Source organism: Erythrolamprus reginae, chromosome 3, assembly GCF_031021105.1.
Source record: "Erythrolamprus reginae isolate rEryReg1 chromosome 3, rEryReg1.hap1, whole genome shotgun sequence".
Taxonomy (NCBI): Eukaryota; Metazoa; Chordata; class Lepidosauria; order Squamata; family Dipsadidae; genus Erythrolamprus; species Erythrolamprus reginae.
This window is the reverse complement of record NC_091952.1, coordinates 9,432,704-9,451,937: the sequence shown is the minus strand read 5'-3', so window position 1 is coordinate 9,451,937 and position 19,234 is coordinate 9,432,704. Positions and strand designations below refer to the sequence as shown.

Below are 19,234 nucleotides of genomic sequence, written 5' to 3'. Positions count from 1 at the left end.
AGAAGCTGCATAAGATTAGATTAACAACTCCGTGCTTTTTTGGCAACGTTGTCTAGTTTTGCTATTGTGGGAAATGAGAAAGATTGCTTCCTGTTCACAATATTGCCAGTATTTTCACTCTGAACGTCAATCATATCTCATCTAAGCAAGTTTTCTCTCAAGCTACAGAGCCCCCACGGTTACATCCTCTCCTCCTACAGGAGATGTCCAAGATGTAGAAGGATCTGAATCACTCTCTCCACCTCCACATTTCCCATCCGAGGGAGGGAAATATATCCACTATTTATTCATGCTCCTGAATTTAAAAGGAAGAGGTGAAGAACGCTGTTTTTTATTAGCCTGCATGGCATCTGAAATATAGTCGCAAAATGAAATTCAATGGAGAGAAAAGTAAGGATTTACAGATAGGCAAGAAAAACCAAATGTACAGCTTTAGGTGAAACCTGGCACAATAGAGCTGCCCACATGTGCTGCTCAGAAAGACTTCAGCTGAAAAGGCCTTGCCCTAGAGCAGTGATGGTGAACCTATGGCACAGGTGCCACAGGTGGCATGCGGAGCCATATCTGCTAGCACATGAGCCGTTGCCCTAGCTGAGCTCCAACGTGCATGTGTGTGCCAGCCAGCTGAGTTTTGGCTCACAAAGAGACTTTGGGAGGGTATTTTTGGCTTCCAGAGAGCCTCCAGGGGGATGGGGGAGGGCGTTTTACCCTTGCCCGGCTCCAGGGAAGCCTTTGGAGCCTGGGGAGGGCAAAACACGAGCCTACTGGGCCCATCAGAAGTTGGGAAATATGCCATTTTTGGCCTCCAGAAGGCCTCCGGGGGACAGGGGAAGTTGTTTTCATCCTCCCCAGGCACTGAATTAAGGGTGGGCAATCACGCACCCGAGGGAAAAAAGGTTTGCCATCACTGCCCTAGAGCTTCCTGTTCCTATGCAAGAAATGTATCCATTTGGTTGTGAGATTCCCAGAGGGCAGCAGTAGGTGCTCCCAGTTCAGTCCAGTTCTAAGAACCGGTAGTGCTGCTGGTGGAAGGCTATGCCCACCCTCCTGTGATGCTTCTGTGCATGCACAGAAGATTCTACGCACACTGGTAGTACAGGGTTTTAGAACCCACTAGAGGTGGAGGAGGAGGAGGAGGAGGAGGAGGAGGAGAAGGAGGAGGAGGAGGAGGAGGAGAAAGAGGAGGAGGAGAAGGAGGAGGAGAAGGAGAAGGAGGAGAAGGAGGAGGAGGAGGAGGAGAAGAAGGAGGAGGAGGAGAAGGAGGGGGAGGAAAAGAAGAAGAAGGAGGAGAACGAGTAGGAGTAGGAGTAGGAGTAGATAGTTTAATGGTCTTCTGCAGCAGGAATCCCATTCATTTTTTAAATCTAACTTTCAAATGTAGACTTAATCGATGGAGAAGAAAGTTTCTCTCTATTTTTGAGAGCACTCTTAAATTTGCCTCCATGTCGTTCTTGGACAGTTTCCCTGTTTATGTGATTCAGCCAATATTTTTTGTTGATTTTGTTTTAATGGCGCTTCAGCTGCTCTGTTTATTTTTATTTTCTATTAGGGTCTTTTTGTTTTAAATTGTTTTGATCTATCTGATTATAAGCTGCCCAGAATCACTTATGCGAAATTGGGCGGATGTATAAATCAAACAAACAAGCGGAGCCAATTCCCTGTTTTCACCTTAAAAACTGGTAATTCGAGCTACTATAGCTGAGTTAGAAAATCATCTCCATGGGACATATAGAGTTGAACTAATGATTGTTTGGAAAAACAACAACTTGTGAATGAAAGAATTCATGGCAAATTCAAATTTTGCTTTCATTTTGGATATGCCAGTATCTCTGCTTCTCCTGCTTTCAATGCCAGTATTTCTCAACCTACAACCATTCATTTAGTAAATATTCAAAGACACTGAAAAAAATGACTCATGACTGTTTTTGACACTTATAACCAGGGGTGGGCAGCAGGCAGGACGGGGTGGAATGTAGTTCCACTGATGGAAATGAAGATGCGTGCACAGTTCCAGCTGATTGGCGGCTGTCACTTCCTGGGTTACTGGTTTCGGCTCGGCTCTCCTTTTTTCCCCTGCTTCTGCTGTGTCTGCGCTCCTTGCTTTTTTCCTCTTTCCTCCTTCCTGGCCTTGAATAAGCTTCCCTCTCTCCTGCCCGGCTCCTCTCCAACCTCCCACGGCCACCTCCCACCTGAGGTGCAAGTAGAAGGCGTCAGTGGAAGCGGCACTGGCAGCATTTATGCTTCTGGCAGCACCTGTTCACCTAGCTATGCCGCCTGAGGTGTGGGGTGACCCAGGAAGGAGAGTGCAGGAAACGCGAAGCAAATTGTCACCCCAGCGAGCGACACTGGTGAGGTTGTAAGTCAAGTTCTTAACAGTTCACTTGAATGATGACGATCGTTCAAGACACTCCCACCTGATCACATGGCTGGCAAGCCACTCCTACCCAGTCACAGGACCATTAAGCCACACCCACAGCTGGCCTTTTACTCCTTACAACCATAGCAGCCAGTGAAGGACTGCTGTCTTTAGCGCTACCGGTGCACCCTCCGAGGCTGGTGTGGGCAGGTGGGGGGGATGTTGGCACACATTGGTGCAAGATTTGGCTTCTGCGCATGCGTAGCAAGTGAAATTTCATGTGAGAGCGAGATTTCCCCAATTTTCGATGATATTTTACGTACATTGGCAATTTTTACCTTTTTTTTCCTTCTGCACATGCAGAATTTGAGATTTTGGCAATTTTCACCCTTCTTTTGCTTCTGTGCATGCAGAATTTGAGATTTCGGCAATTTTCACTAATATTTTGCGTACATGCACAGAAGCAAAAAAATCGGTGAAATTTGCTGAAATCCCACTCACACGAGCATCTTCACACAAGATTTCACTTGCTGCGCATGCGCAAAAGCCAAATCGTGTACGGGGGATCAGTGGAACAGCTTGCCTCCAGAAGGTGTGAATAGTGTTGGGCAAACCCAATGAAGTTCAGGTTCAGGTTCGGCACCTGAATTTTAAAAAAAGTTCGGGTTTGGTACCTGAACCCAAACCCGAACGTTTGCCGAACTTTCGAGTTTGGTGCTTGGGAAAGCGCAGGAAGTGCCGCAGCCCAGCTGTCACCTTCCAGAACAGCCGGGGGGCTTCCCGGCGCTCTCCCGAACCCAAACCCGAACTTTTGCCATACTTCCAGGTTCGGTGTTCGGGAGACCACCGAGAAGTGCCCCGGCTGTTTCTGAAGACGACAGCTGGGTGGCGGTGCTTCCCAGAACAGCCAGGGAGCTGTCGGCCAGTCAGGAGGCACAAAAGGTGGGGAATCCCACGAGGTGATTCCAGGGTCGGAGCTTTGACGTCACTGAGACATCCTTCCTGGAGTCCCCATTTCAGCCGGCCAGGAAGGACGTCTCAGTGACGTCAAAGCTCCGCCCCTGGAATCTCCTCGTGGGATTCCCCACCTCCTTTTTCGCCTCCCGACTGGCCGACAGCTCCCCTGCTGTTTCGGAAGGTGACAGCTGGATGGCGGCACTTCTTGACGCTCTCCCAAACCCGAACCTAAACCCGAACTTTTGCAAAAATTCAGGCTCGGGTTCGGTATACCGAACCACGCAAAATTCGGTACCAACCCGAACTTTGCAGGTTCGGTTCGCCCAACACTAGTTGTGAATGCCCCAACACTGGAAGATTTTTTAGCAGACGTTGAATAAACATCTGTCTAAAGTAGTGTAAGGTTTTCTGCTAAGCAGGGGGTTGGACTAGAAGACCTCCCAGGTTCCTTTCAACTCTGTTTTTATTAGAACTGTGTTGGCTTTTTTGGAAGCTGCTGCACATTGCTGGCTCATATTTACCTTAAATGGTTGTCAACTAGGACTAGAACTACCTGTACTATGTTAATTCTTCTTGCTATTTTTGTACTACCGTTCTCCTAATTCAAATCAATTGGTCTTGTTCATTTTAAAAAAAATCTTAATTTTATGTTCACTCTTTGCTTCAGGCTCTAACAGCTCAATCATGTTTTAATGGAAAACTCTATGATGATTGATTGATTGATAGCATGCTATCAACATAGATTGTGATAATCTGGGTAAAATAAAATGAAATATTTTGAAAAGTAATTTTTTTTTAATGGGCCAAGGCATTTTCACTTCTCCCGTCTGTGTGCTGGCAGTTTCTCCCCTGTCCTATTTCATAAAAAGAGCTTCATATTTTTTTGTCCCACATTTGATAGTTTATATCAGTTTATTACTCTTTTCCTGGATTTATTTGGAAACCATCCCCACTTCAGAATTGTTGTGTTTGGGCCTGGGCCAGCCGTTGCTCCCACAGATGGGAGAGACATGGCACACATTGAATGCGAAAGCCTGGCTGACAGCCAGGAAGATGTGGCAGACAGACAGGAGGACGAGGCCACTGGGACGCAGGATTCAGCAGACAGCCCAGGGGATTTGACATACAGTCCCTCAGACAGTCTTTCGTCTCTGGATTCTTCTGCAGATCAATATATTGATCTGCGTAGCCGAAGAGCTATGCAAAGAAGGGATCGCTTTAAGGAGTATTACAAGTCATTATAGGAGCACCTGGGCTGGGTGTGGTTCTTATACTGAGGGCTGGGTGTGGTTCCCTTAATGAGGGCTAAAGGTATAAAAGGGAACAACGGCCCAAGGCAAACTGTGGCTGTTTATCTGTGTTATTTTGTGGTTCCTGCTCTGAAGTTTCTGTTCCGTGCCGTTGGAGTTTTCAACCCAGCTTTTTCAGACAAGTGGGAGGTGAAAACTCTGGGACTTGCTGTTTGCTTCAAAGATTCAAAAGGACTCCTGAAACATCTTTGCTCATTCCAGGTTGTCTTTGTTTGTTTTTTCCTGTGTTTTTGTATGCGGCTGAAGTAAGCCTTGCACTATCATTGTTTTTGGACACTAAGAACTGTTTTGAGTAATCCTTTTTTGTTTATTTAATACAAGTTTGCTGATTAGCAGAGCACATGTGTGTTTGATTTCTTTTCCTTGGACTATTACACATTGCCTGAGCCAGTCAGGCAGAACAAGAATGGTGGTGATGATTGGGTTTACACCCCATCTTTCTGCTTTTTGGGGGGTGACTTCCAACCTCAAGACAAAATGCAAACATAAAGCATGAGCATAAAATTCATGCAATTACCATAAAAATTATTACCAGTATAATTAAAATCAGAAGAGCTACAGGAACAGGAATCCCTCTCCAGAATGCAAGATAGCTAAGTTTTTAGCTGTGCAAAATCCCACAGAGTTCTTTCTCTGAATTTGGGGAGTTATTATCACTTCCTCATTTGACATTCTGCGGTCCTTGCAAAATCCTTTTCTATTTTCCAAGGTTCCAGAGGGAGCTCGTAACGTTATCCAAGAGAGTATAAATTCTGTTTCACATTTTCCGTGGGGTTATTTTTAATCATTATCGCATCAATAAAAATGATTTGTATTATTTATCTGGGTCTCTTGGAATGTCTTACTGGCTGCACGGTTAATCAGCAAATGTATATTGTCTCCAAGCAGATAATGGGATTGGGGTTCTGGCCAAAGATGATGGAGATTAGTAGGAAATACTCTTAAATTAATTTCCTACCACTGGGAAATGTAGCAATTTCAACCATAGAGGGACGGTAGGAAGGGCAAAAGGGGAATTGCATAAGGTTTAGGATAGCTGGGATAGCACAGTGGTTAGAGTGCAGCACTGCAGGCTACTTCAGCTAACTGCTAACTGTAGTTCAACAGTTCAAATCTCACCACCAGCTCAAGGTTGACTCATTCTTCCATCCTTCTGAGGTGGGTAAAATGACGACCCAGATTGTTGGGATGTTTCAGCAACACTCCATGGCTTGCACTGGCTGCTGATCAGTTTCCAGTGACAATTCAAAGTGTTGGTAATGACCTATAAAGCCCTACATGGCATCGGACCAGAGTACCTATGAGACTGCTTTCTGCCGCACGAATCCCAGTAGCCGATTAGGTCCCACAGAGTCGGCCTTCTCCGGGTCCTGTCAACGAAACAATGCCATCTGGCAGGACCCAGGGATAGAGCCTTCTCTGTGGCAGCCCCGACCCTCTGGAATCAACTCCCCCCCCCAGAGATTCAAACTGCCCCTACCCTCCTCGCCTTCCGTAAAATGTTGAAGACTCACCTTTGCCACCAGGCGTGGGGGGATTAATCTCCCCCCTCATTTTTTTCGCTGACCTTTATTATGTTTATGTTCAGTTGTACTGAGTGTGTATGATTGTATAGCAGATAAGATTTTTATAATAATGTATTTTTAAATTAGTTTTTTAAACTTTTTAACATTAGATTTGTATTTATATTGTATTGCTGTTACATTGTGAGCCACCCTGAGTCTTTGGAGAGGGATGGCATACAAATCTAATAAATTATTATTATTATTATTATTATTATTATTATTATTATTATTATTATTATTATTATGTTGATGGGTTTTTTAGCATCATTACAATACATTTTTTATTCCAATGAATAAAAACCAATACACTACAGTAATCCCTTGCTACTTTGTGGTTCATCTTTTGCGGATTTGCTATTTCACGGGTTTTAAAAGGGGGCTTAAATCCATTAAATCCATAAAATTCTTCTACGGTACTACTGTACTTTATTAAAGAAACTGGTAGGATATCACATGTAGTTCCAGTTGAGAAGCATTATAGAATGACTGTTTAATGCAAAGGGTGGGTTTTAAAAGTCCAAATACTCGTTAAATACATAAAAAACTATCTTTCCTCTACTTCACGGAAATTCGCTTTTTACGGGTGGTCTTGGAACACATCCCCCGTGAAAACGAGGGATTACTAGATATGTATTGTTTTTCATTCATTGGAAGCCACCCAGAGCCCTTCAGGAGTTGCTATTTATTTTATTTATTTATTAGATTTGTATGCCGCCCCTCTCCAAAGAGATTTAATGGAATTCAAGAGGGGTTGACATTAGGCTGTTTGTGGGAACGTGATGACTCCAGGCTAATGCGTCTCTTGACTCCACCTCCCCCCAAGCTTTGCCTATCCTTCTCATTCAGCTCTGTTTCACTTCTATAAGATAGCTCTCCTGGTTTTTCTTCCTTTTCAGCTGCCAAGAACCCACCCACAAATCTCTATGTGGATTCTGAGACCCCCAGCAGCCTTCGGGTTCACTGGACTCCTCCTGATGCTGCAGTCCAGCACTATAGAGTCAACTACAGTCCAGAACGGAGTCACAGCAAGCAGCAGGAAACGGTATGTAGGATGGATAGGCAAGACCCAATTCCCATCACATTGGTTCAATGCTTGGTATTCAATGGAAGTCTTGACTTAGAAGGAAAATGTCCTCAGGCAATATCATGGAGAACTCTAGCAATGAGAGTATGGTGACTGGCTGGTTTGCTTGCTTGCTTGCTTTTCCTTCCTCCCTCCTAAAATCCTTCCTTCCTTCCCCCTCCCTCCCTAAACCCTTCCTTCCTTCCTTCCTTCACCACTTTCACCTTCCCATCCTCCCTCTTTCCTTCCTAAAAACCTTCCTTCCTTCCTTCTTTCCTTCCTTCCTTCCTTCCGTCCTTCCTTCCTTTCTTTCTTTCTTTCTTTCTTTCTTCCTTCCTTCTTTCCTTCCTTCACCACTTTCACTTTCTCATCCTCCCTCTCTCCCTCCTAAAAATCTTCCTTCCTTCCTTCCTTCCTTCCTTCCTTCTTTCTTTCCTTCCTTAATTCCTTCCTTCCTTCACCACTTTCACCTTCCCATCCTCCCTCTCGCCCTCCTAAAAATCTTCCTTCCTTCCTTCCTTCCTTCCTTCCTTCCTTCCTTCCTTCCTTCCTTCCTAGTGTGACTTTGGCAGTTTACAATAATTAACACATCAATAATACTAACAAAACGCAAGTAAAAGAAGCCAGGACTCATAAAAGCATGTTGAAACCATATCAAAACCATAACATATTAGCTTAGTTACCAGAAACATCTACAGCACTCAGCATAACCATTCCACAGACTCTGCACCAAAACTGAATCATCAACCCAGATGGCAAATTTGTGTCTTCAAGGTTTCTGTAAAGTGAATACAGACAGGACCAATCTAATCTCCGTTGAATTTCTGGTTAGATAATTTGAAGTGTTAATATCATTTTATAATGCCTTATTAGGACCACATTTCATCCAAGTTCAACCTACTCTCCAGAGCAACGGTCATAGATCTCTTTTTACAGTCCCACCCCCGGGGTGGCGCAGCAGGTAGAGTGCTGTACTGCAGGCCACTGAAGCTGACTGTAGATCTGAAGGTCAGCGGTTCAAATCTCATCACCGGCTCAAGGTTGACTCAGCCTTCCATCCTTCCGAGGTGGGTAAAATGAGGACCCGGATTGTGGGGGCAATAGGCTGACTATGTTAAAAAATGCTATTGCTAACATGTTGTAAGCCACCCTGAGTCTAAGGAGAAGGGCGGCATAAAAATTGAATGAATGAATGAATGAATGAATGAATGAATGAATGAATGAATGAATAAATAAATAAATAAATAAATAAATTTTGAACAGTCACTAAACATAAGAACATACGAAGAGCCATGCTGAATCAGGCCAAAGCCCATTGTGTCCAGCATTCGGTGTCACACAGTGGCCCACCAATTGTCCATGAGGATCCTGAACAGAAGGAGAAGGCAAACCCCTTCCTTTCCCTTGACCCCCAACAAATGGGACCCAAGGGAATCCTGCCTGCCTCAACCAACATAGAGGCGGCACTTTGACATCCATTTCAATAACCACCAATCCACTTGGCATCCATGAATCTGTCTAATCCTGCCTTGGAGCTCTCCAGGCTGACAGCTGTCACAACCTCTTCTGGAAGTGAATTCCATAAACCAACGACCCTCTGGGTGAAGAAATATTTCCCTTGATTTGTCCTCACTTTCTTATCTATGAGCTTTAGGGAGGCTCCCTCGTCCTAGTATTGTGTGATAGAGAAAAGAATTTTTCTCTATCCACCTTTTCTATCCCATGCATGATTTTATACACTTCGATCAAGTCACCCCTTAAACGCCGTCTTTCAAGACTGAAGAGACCAAGGCGTTGCAACCTGGTATCATAAAGGAGGTGCTCCATTTCCTTGATCATTCTTGTTGCCCTTTTTTGCACCTTTTCCAATCCCATTATATCCTTCTTGAGGTGCGGTGACCAGAACTGTAAACGAATGGTCGTAAGTCTGAGACTACCTTTATCAATGCATGTGAGCTGTTAAAATAGAAATACAGCCTCCATTCTATCTTTTAAGACTTATTATTATTATTATTATTATTATTATTATTATTATTATTATGTCAATACAACTCAGCAAACGAGATCACTATGCTGGATTTCGTATTTCATCATCAGTCGGGCGCTTCCCAAGCACCTAGGACTGCGTGATGTAGTGGCGAATTATGTTTGCTGATCCCAGTAAAGCGGCCTTTTGCAATTGACAGATGGAGATTTTGTCAATTCCAATGGTTTTCAAATATCCGCTGAGATCCTTTGGTACTGCGCCCAGCGTGCCAAGTACCACTGGGACCACTTTCACTGGCTTATGCCAGAGTCGTTGCAGCTCGATTTTTAGATCTTCATATTTCACTAATTTCTCTAGCTGGTTCTCCTCAATTCTGCTGTCTCCTGGGATTGCGATGTCGATGATCCATACTTTCTTTTTCTCCATGATGATGATGATGATGATTATTATTATTATTATTATTATTAAAGTATCTTTTCTGATGGACTTCCATTTTTTTCAACCATATATAAAAAGAAATAAACAGAGAGATACTGATTCAAGGTCAAATCCTAGATTTTATAACTGAAGAAAAAAAATTTAAATAGTTCTCCCAGCCTCATCTCTTACTGAGCTGACTTGATAGCACAATAAATTTCAATCAGGGAGAATTGGATTCCAATTTCTGGGTAACTGTTACCCTTGCTGCAGGATTATGGATCAGGCACAGAGTCTCAACTAAACTACTTCACAAATTGCCTTGTGCTAGAAACAGGGGTACGGATAATTCCCTGATCAAATTTGATATTAGAAGTCTTTGACTTGCAACCATTTCATTGAATGACAATTTAAAGTTACAAGGACACTGAAAAGTGTGACTTATGCACCACATTTTTTTCTTCAACTATTATTTATAGAACACAATGAAACTTACACACACACAAAAAAAGATGTTTCTTCTACACTCCCCATTTTTCCATCCTGTTCTATGGCCTCCCTCCAGCGAGACACAAGGGCGTGTATGCCCTATCGGTACCACTCCTTGTTCTGGTCATGAAGCCATTTCTGCACTATAATGGCCTCACCCTCTGTGCCCAGCGACTAACCGTACTTCTGTTGACTGCAGATTCTCCATAAACTGTACGCAAACATTAGTGAATGTTCCCAACAGTTTCTTTCTCCGCAGTGAGGAATTCAATGACGACTCACTGCTTGTCACTCTTACGGATGCCATTTCGAAACACTGCTTCAGCTACGCTATCTGTCTGAAGAAACACAAAATTTACACACGCACTCTTGACAATTCAAATAATGTATATCTAAAGTTTTGCATTTGTAAAATTACTGTAGGCTGAGAAAAAAAAGGTGCATTACCTTCTGGGCGACCCTCGTACAAGGATTATCCTACTTACGATCACCCTGTGGTCACGTGATCTAAATATGGGCGTTTTTAGTGTGTTATTTACAATGGCTGTAATGCAGTGCTGAGATTTTTGTCACTTTCCCCGACCTAAAAAAATTGCTGAAATCTCATGTGCAGAAGCCAAATCTTACTCTGACCATGGCTTAGAGGTTAATACATTTACTTAATATGTAAGTAGCCTGCGTTTGAATCCCGGAAGGGTATGGCTAACTGACGAGAGCAAAATAGCTTGAAATAGATCTATATTAGTCTCCCATTATTTCTCTGTTGGTAAATACAAATTCAATACAAAACCGTCAGGAAATTTCTCCTTAGTTCGAGATTGGTTCCCTCTCTGAAAGCTTTGCATCCGTTGCTTCTTATCCTGCATTCAGTTGTTACACTAATTTTATTTATTCGATTTATTTGTCCTGTTGAGTCTTAAAACCAGGTTGTAAAAGTGTTCATGTTCTCCTTTCCGCAGATCACAGTGTCTGGCAGGATCCAATCCATTGTTCTCCATTCTCTCCTGCCTGCTCGGCTTTACACAGTGACCGTAATTGCAGTCTACGCTGCAGGGGAGAGTGACCCAGTATCTGTCATTGGCCGGACAGGTGAGCTCACCCATCTTTTGGGTTCTTTTCCTTTGCACCCGTCTCTTTATTTCTTGTTTTTTTCTGATGCTTTATGCTCTTTGCTGTAGATACTCCGATAATTGTGAGAGGCAAGGAAGGATGGGGATTAGAGTGAAATAAGGTCATTTTTTTAGGTCGAAGTCTTTTTATTTTTCATTTTCAAAAATATAAACATCCCATCTTTCCTTGAGCAGTGTGTCATCTGGGTACGAACACCTCTGGGCAACCTCTTTCACCATTTACAACATCATTCACATTCATATCAATATTATTTCTCTAAAGTTAAAGTTATGATTATTAAACAATTAAACAGAGGAATCATTGAATCTGTCATCTGCACCTCTATAACTGTCTGGCTTGGTGCTGCAACCCAACAGGACCAACACAGACTTCAGAGGAGAATCAGAACTGCAGAAAAAGCAATTGCTGCCAACCTGCCTTCCATTGAGGACCTGTATACTGCACGAGTCAAAAAGAGGGCGGGGAAAATATTTACTGACCCCTCGCATCCTGGACACAAACTGTTTCAACTCCTACCCTCAAAACATCGCTATAGAGCACTGCACACCAAGACAGCTAGACACAAGAAGAGTTTTTCCCCGAACGCCATCACTCTGCTAAACAAATAATTTCCTCAACACTGTCAGACTCTTTACTAAATCTGCACTTCTATTTCTACTAGTTTTTCTCATCATTCCTATCATCCTTTTCCTCCCACTTAGGACTGTATGACTGTAACTTCTTTCTTGTATCCTAAGATTTTTATTAATATTGATCGTTTCTTCATTGCCTATTTGACCCCTATGACAATCATTAACTGATGTATTCTATTCTATTCTATTCTATTTTATTCTATTCTATTCTAAACATTGTAAGATCTTTTGTTTCCTTTTTTATATCTTTTAGTGGTAATGTCATATTACCATTAAACATCATTATTCTCACATTACGTATACTAACAGTTTTCATCTTATTTGTATCTCTATACTCCTTTTTAAAATTCTCCAACCATTTATAAAATACTTTATAAACTACTTCCCATAATCATCTAACATTTTGTTTGCTCTTTCCCTTTAATTGCTAGTGTTAATTTGTTCATTTCTACACATTCTAATATTTCCCCAATCACCTTCTCATCATTGAGAATCTCTTAAGTATAGTAATGTTGTGCAAATACAATTTTAGTTACGGTTAATACATGAATAATTAAACATACATTTTCTTTATTATAAATTTCAGATAAGATTCCTAACAATAATATTTCTGGCTTCAGCTCAATACCTTACTGTATTATCTCTTCCAACTACGTTTTAATTTTTATTCCATACTTCTTCACTTCTCCACATGTCCACCACATATGACAGTAAAAATGAAATAAGGTCATTTTTGTTGGGCGAGATATACAGTGGTACCTCTACTGTACTTACAAACTTAATTCATTCTGTGACCAGGTTCTTGAGTAGAAAAGTTTGTAAGAAGAAGCAATTTTTCCCATAGGAATCAATTTAAAAGCAAATAATGTATGCGATTGGGGAGGGTGGAGGCCTTGTTTCCTCCCAGGAGATTCCTAGAGAGGCCACATGGAGGCTTCTCCCCACTTTTTCCAGCCCTGTTTCCTCCCAGGAGATTCCAAGAGAGGCCCCACGGAGGTTTCTCCCTGCCTTTTTCAGTTACAGTTTCAGAAGCTCGGGTTTGTAAGTGGAAAATGGTTCCTGAGAAGAGGCAAAAAAATCTTGAACACCCGGTTTTTATCTAGAAAAGTTCCTTAGTAGAGGCATTCTTAGGTAGAGGTACCACTGCATAGGTATATTTCAAACTTTCTCTCTCTCTCAATTTAAATTGTATTACTGGTTAGTCCTTGACTTAGGACCCCAGCTAAGTGCAATTTTTTTGTTGTTAAGCTGTTGTCCAATAAATAGGCCCCTGTCCATGATGGGCGATTCATTTTCCAGTCTCCTCCCCTTAATAGAGGCCTCAGATTATTAGTTTCTATGAAAACTTCTACATCTATCCATTCACCTCATATTTAACAGACTGATGCTTTCTTCCATGCTTTTAAACTAGCGTTGCCATTTCTAACATTATCATTATAATTTGTTCTGTCGAGCTCTCTGGCAGAATCCTTCTGAAAAGTCAGATACAAATTTCAGACACACACACGTTTGAAAATTCAAAACAATGTTCTTTATAACGAAAATTCACTTAAACTAAGCCCTCTTTTGGTATAGCAAAGAGCACTCGTCTCCAAACAAACTGGTAATTTGTACAAGTCCCTTATCAGTTCTGTGATACTTAGCTTGCAGCTGTGAGGCAATTCACAATCCTTCTTCTTTCACAAAGTGAAACACTCTTTGCTCTGGTTTAGTTTCAAAGCGGGGAAAAATCAGCACACAAAAGGTCAAAGTCAGTAAAGCAGTCATGAAACACAACGATCAGATAATCCTCCACAATGGCCAAACCCACAGGCTGCTCTTTATAGTAGCCTCACTAATTACCACAGCCCCAGCCAACCTCAGGTGGCCTCATTTTCTTTGATAATAATCTCTCAGTTGTTGCTGCCTATGCATCGCTCTCCGCATGCGTGGCTGCATCATTAACTCTTGTTCCGAATCTAAGGAGGAGCTAGATAATTGATCTCCTTCTGAGCTGTCTGCCCCACTCTCCTCCTCCCTGTCACTCATGTCTTCTTGGTCAGAGGAGCCTTCATCATCAGATTCCACTGGGAGCAAAACAGGCCTGTGGCATGTGGATGTCTCCCCCACATCCACAGTCCTTGGGGCAGGAGCTGGGCCAGAGCTAACCACAACAATAATTACTTGGTGTTATTTCTATATTTATAATGCTGTGTTCTAAGTAGATGTTATATCAACCTGGTGTTGCGTTTTGGGTATGTGTTGTCTTACTAATGCTCCCTCCAAAAACAACAACAACAACTTTGTTTTATCCTTTGGGAACCCCACCAATTAATTCAAATTTTTCCCACTTTGCTTCTTATAGCTACTGTCTTGGCTCGACTGCCCACCATGAAAGAATCCCAGTTCTTCAAAACAGAAGGTAAGATTTCACTGTGAGAATTTTCAATAGTTATTGATCTTTGACTGATGAAAGATTGAGGGAACCAGGTATGTCTTGTTTAATGAGGAGAAGGATGAAGGGGAACATGACAAGTGTCCTCTAATACTTGAGGGAAGAAGGAGTCAGCCTATGCTCTGAGGTTCCAGAGGGCAGGATAAGAAGCAACGGGTAGAAGATCATGAAAGAAAGATTCAAGTTAGAACTAAGGAGAAATTTTCTAACAGTGAGAACACGTAATCAGTGGAATGGAAGTTGTGGGTCCTCCAAAATTGAAGGTTTTCAAGAAGACAGACATTTGTCTGGGATACTAAATATTTATTTGTTTGATCTATCTATCTATCTATCTATCTATCTATCTATCTATCTATCTATCTATCTATCTATCTATCTATCTATCTATCTAATCTCTCTCTCTCTCCATCCATCCATCCATCCATCCATCCATCCATGCATGCATGCATACATACATACATACATACATACATACATACATACATACATACATACATCTATCATCTACCTACATACCTACACCTATCTGCCTGCCTGCCTGCCTACCTACCTACCTACCTACCTACCTACCTACCTATCTATCTATCTATCTATCTATCTATCTATCTATCTATCTATCTAATCTCTCTCTCCATCCATCCATCCATCCATCCATCCATACATACATACATACATACAAACATACATACAAACATACATACCTACATCCATCCATCCATCCATCCATCCATCCATCCATCCATCCATCCATCCATCCATCCATCCATCTATCTATCTATCTATCTATCTATCTATCTATCTGATATAGACAATCCTGCTTGATCAGGAGTTTGGACTAAAAGACCCCGAATATCCCTTCCATTCCTATTATTCTATTTTCTATTGTTGGCCACATATTACTTGAGAATTATGTCAAAGAATGAAGTTGTACCTTGAAAAGTCCAGGATTAACATTTGGGTGGCTAGAAAAGGAAGTTCTTTCTCTTTGCCTTTCTTTCTCTCATTTGCCTGGAATCAGCACAATTTTCAATCAGTTCTTAAGTCCCAATTATTTCCTTTTCTCCAGCTCAACTCTAAGGTGAAACAAATGCAAATTCACATGACCGTGGAGTTATTACAATGGTTACAATTCCCCGGCATTTTTCAGTGGTGCATTTTTTTTTATTCTTGCGCCTTTGGCAGAAGAGAAAAAACTATGAATGCATTTCAAAACCCCTTTCAATTAAATCCATCCACCTCCTGGAAATTGTGCTATTAATGTAAGTCTTTTCCATAAAGACTGGGAATGAAATATACTGGAGAGCTCATTTGAAACAAATCTTCTCTAAAATGGCCTATCTGCCTGTCTGCCTGTCTATCTACCTGTACACATAAATTGTAAAATCTTAATGGCTGGTGGCAGAATTGTGGGAGTTGCAGTCCACAAGACTTGTAGTTGTCAAGGTTGACAAACCCTGTTCTGCTCTGTACAGAAACTGCATACAGATAATCCTTGACTAATCTCTCTATGCTGCCTCACATGCAAAATCATGGAATCAATCATAAACTATTACCATCCACTTAGAAACTAACAACCTCTAACAAACAGTTTGGTTTCCGAAAAAAAATATCTTGTAACCTGCAACTCCTTCACTGCAAAAACATATGGACTACTGTTCTGCTGGAGTGTTTCAACCACCCGTAATTACAGGGTAATTTGTCCAGGAAGACACACACCACACTATAAAAGGAAAACCCAAAAGTTTTTATAAACAGAAAAACAGAAACAGCTCCCTTTTTAAATGTGAAAGGGATTTTCTGGTACACGCAAGGCACAGGTTAAAAGCAGTCCAATTGCTCACCCAATAACTGGGAAATTGAGTCCAATTCTAAAGTCCAGAGAGTCCGCACACAATCTTGAACAGCACAAAACCCACGATTTTGACGAAACAATGAATCAGATAAACTGCCACAAGGCTAAACCAGCATGCTGTTTTTTTATCTGTAGCACTAATTACAGCAGCCCCACCCAACCACAGGCGGCCTCATTTTCTCTTGTAATAATCCTTCAGTTGTTGTCTTAGAAACATAGAAACATAGAAACATAGAAGACTGACGGCAGAAAAAGACCTCATGGTCCATCTAGTCTGCCCTTATACTATTTTCTGTATTTTATCTTAGGATGGATATATGTTTATCCCAGGCATGTTTAAATTCAGTTACTGTGGATTTACCAACCATGTCTGCTGGAAGTTTGTTCCAAGGATCTACTACTCTTTCAGTAAAATAATATTTTCTCATGTTGCCTTTGATCTTTCCCCCAACTAACTTCAGATTGTGTCCCCTTGTTCTTGTGTTCACTTTCCTATTAAAAACACTTCCCTCCTGAACCCTATTTAACCCTTTAACATATTTAAATGTTTCGATCATGTCCCCCCTTTTCCTTCTGTCTTCCAGACTATACAGATTGAGTTCATTAAGTCTTTCCTGATACGTTTTATGCTTAAGACCTTCCACCATTCTTGTAGCCCGTCTTTGGACCCGTTCAATTTTGTCAATATCTTTTTGTCTTCTGTGCATCACTCTATGCATGCGTGGATGTGTCATTAATTCTTGTTCAGAATCCAAGGATGATACAGATGATAGATCTCTTCCTGGGCTGTCTGCCGAACTCCCCTCTTCCCTGTTACTCATGCTTCTTTGGTCAGAGGAGGCTTCGTCGGCAGATTCCATTGGGAGCAAAACAGGCCTGCGGCATGTGGATGTTTCCCCCACATCCACCTGCACATTCCTTGGGGCAGGAGCTGGGCCAGAGCTAACCACAACAACTACACATCTCGACCAGGGCAAATCAATAGATGCAATTTACATTGACTTCTGTAAATCCTTCGACTCAATGGTTCATGACAAACTACTTCTAAAACTGAAATCCCATGGCATCTCAGGATCTCTACATGGCTGGATAACTTTGTTCCTATCAAACAAACAACAAGATGTCAAAATAGGGAGCGCCATATCTAATCCTTTTCCTATTAGCAGTGGCATACCCCAAGGCAGCATACTAGGACCAACACTCTTCATACTCTATATAAATGACCTTTGCAACCACATTAAAAGCACCTGTGTTGTCTTCATGTTAGCTGGAGTATCAACATTCCAGGTAACATCCAAAATTTAAATTGGAGTCCAACTCAAGGCATTCCTCAAAGTTCCAATTTATTTCCAGAGCCATCACGGCACCTACACTGGGGGACCGGAATCTGAGCTTCCCATCCAGTTGAAAGTTCATATGCCTTGCCTGCCACCCACAAGCTTGTCACGTTGCCCATTCAGGTTGTGCCAGTGTGGCAACTCCTCCTTCCGCTTCTGCCCAGGTGGTGGACATATGATAGCCTTGAACCACTCGAAAGAATGCTTTCTGGCTGCATCTTCTCCCTCATGAGATCACCCCTCCCAAGTTCCCATAAATATCAGTCCTTCTACAGATAGTGTAGCAAGCCGCTAATTTATCACCAACATCTGCACTGGTTTAACACAGAGTTAATTTATCACCAATGTCTGCACTGACTTGTCCAAACCAGGACAAAGCCATTAAGCCATAATAGGAATTGTCCAACCCCCTTTCAGAACCCACTCTTTGTTGAATCATCTCAGCAGTTCAAACTTCAACCAAACCTTGGAGCTCAGGCAACCTATATAGCCAGCTACGACCCCTTACAACAGTCAATAGAATTGCATGTTCTTTCACAGGAACAGGAAGCTCAACTGCAAAGCCTGAGAGAAGGTATGAAAAGCCCCCACTCTCAACTCCATGAGGTCAGCTGCACCAGAACCACCCATATGCTTCTGCTTCATCAGTAAATGGACCCCATTTTGTCTCCAGTGGCTTTCTCCTGGATTGGAACAGGACCAGATTGATACTCCAGAGCTCAAAGCAACATTCTGACAAGCAAAGTCAATGGGGAAGCCAGATTCACTTAACCAAATGCATTGCTAACTGAACAATTGCAGGGATTTATGACCTATAAAGCCCTACATGGCATCGGTATTGAAAGCAAGTAGGATGCTTGGCTGCATAGCTAGAGGTATAACAAGCAGGAAGAGGGAGATTATGATTCCACTATATAGAATGCTGGTGAGACCACATTTGGAATACTGTGTTCAGTTCTGGAGACCTCACCTACAAAAAGATATTGACAAAATTGAATGGGTCCAAAGACGGGCTACAAGAATGGTGGAAGGTCTGAAGCATAAAACATATCAGGAAAGACTTAATGAACTCAATCTGTATAGTCTGGAGGACAGAAGGAAAAGGGGGGACATGATCGAAACATTTAAATATATTAAAGGGTTAAATAAGGTCCAGGAGGGAAGTGTTTTTAATAGGAAAGTGAACACAAGAACAAGGGGACACAATCTGAAGTTAGTTGGGGGAAAGATCAAAAGCAACATGAGAAAATATTATTTTACTGAAAGAGTAGTAGATCCTTGGAACAAACTTCCAGCAGACGTGGTAGATAAATCCACAGTAACTGAATTTAAACATGCCTGGGATAAACATATATCCATCCTAAGATAAAATACAGAAAATAGTATAAGGACAGACTAGATGGACCATGAGGTCTTTTTCTGCCGTCAGACTTCTATGTTTCTATGTTTCTAATATCTCCAGGACCGCCTGCTGCCACACGAATCCCAGTGACCGGTTAGGTCCCACAGAGTGGGCCTTCTCCGGGTCCCGTCGACTAAACAATGTCATCTGGCAGGACCCAGGGGAAGAGCCTTCTCTGTGGTGGCTCCGACCTCTGGAACCAGCTCCCCCCAGAGATTAGGATTGCCCCCACCCTCCTTGCCTTTCGGAAACTCCTTAAAACCCACCTCTGTCATCAGTCATGGGGGAATTGAAACATCTCC

At 42.1% G+C, this 19,234-nt stretch overlaps 1 protein-coding gene across 1 annotated transcript in view; it reads left to right on the top strand.

The window, feature by feature from the left end:
* COL20A1 (collagen type XX alpha 1 chain) overlaps positions 1-19,234 on the top strand; it is a 198,750-nt gene that overhangs the window by 70,853 nt on the left and 108,663 nt on the right. Inside the window, exons 18-20 of the mRNA XM_070744283.1 lie at positions 7,085-7,230; positions 11,104-11,233; positions 14,252-14,308. Of these exons, the coding sequence (XP_070600384.1) occupies positions 7,085-7,230; positions 11,104-11,233; positions 14,252-14,308 (333 nt within the window). The remainder of the gene's footprint in view (positions 1-7,084; positions 7,231-11,103; positions 11,234-14,251; positions 14,309-19,234) is intronic.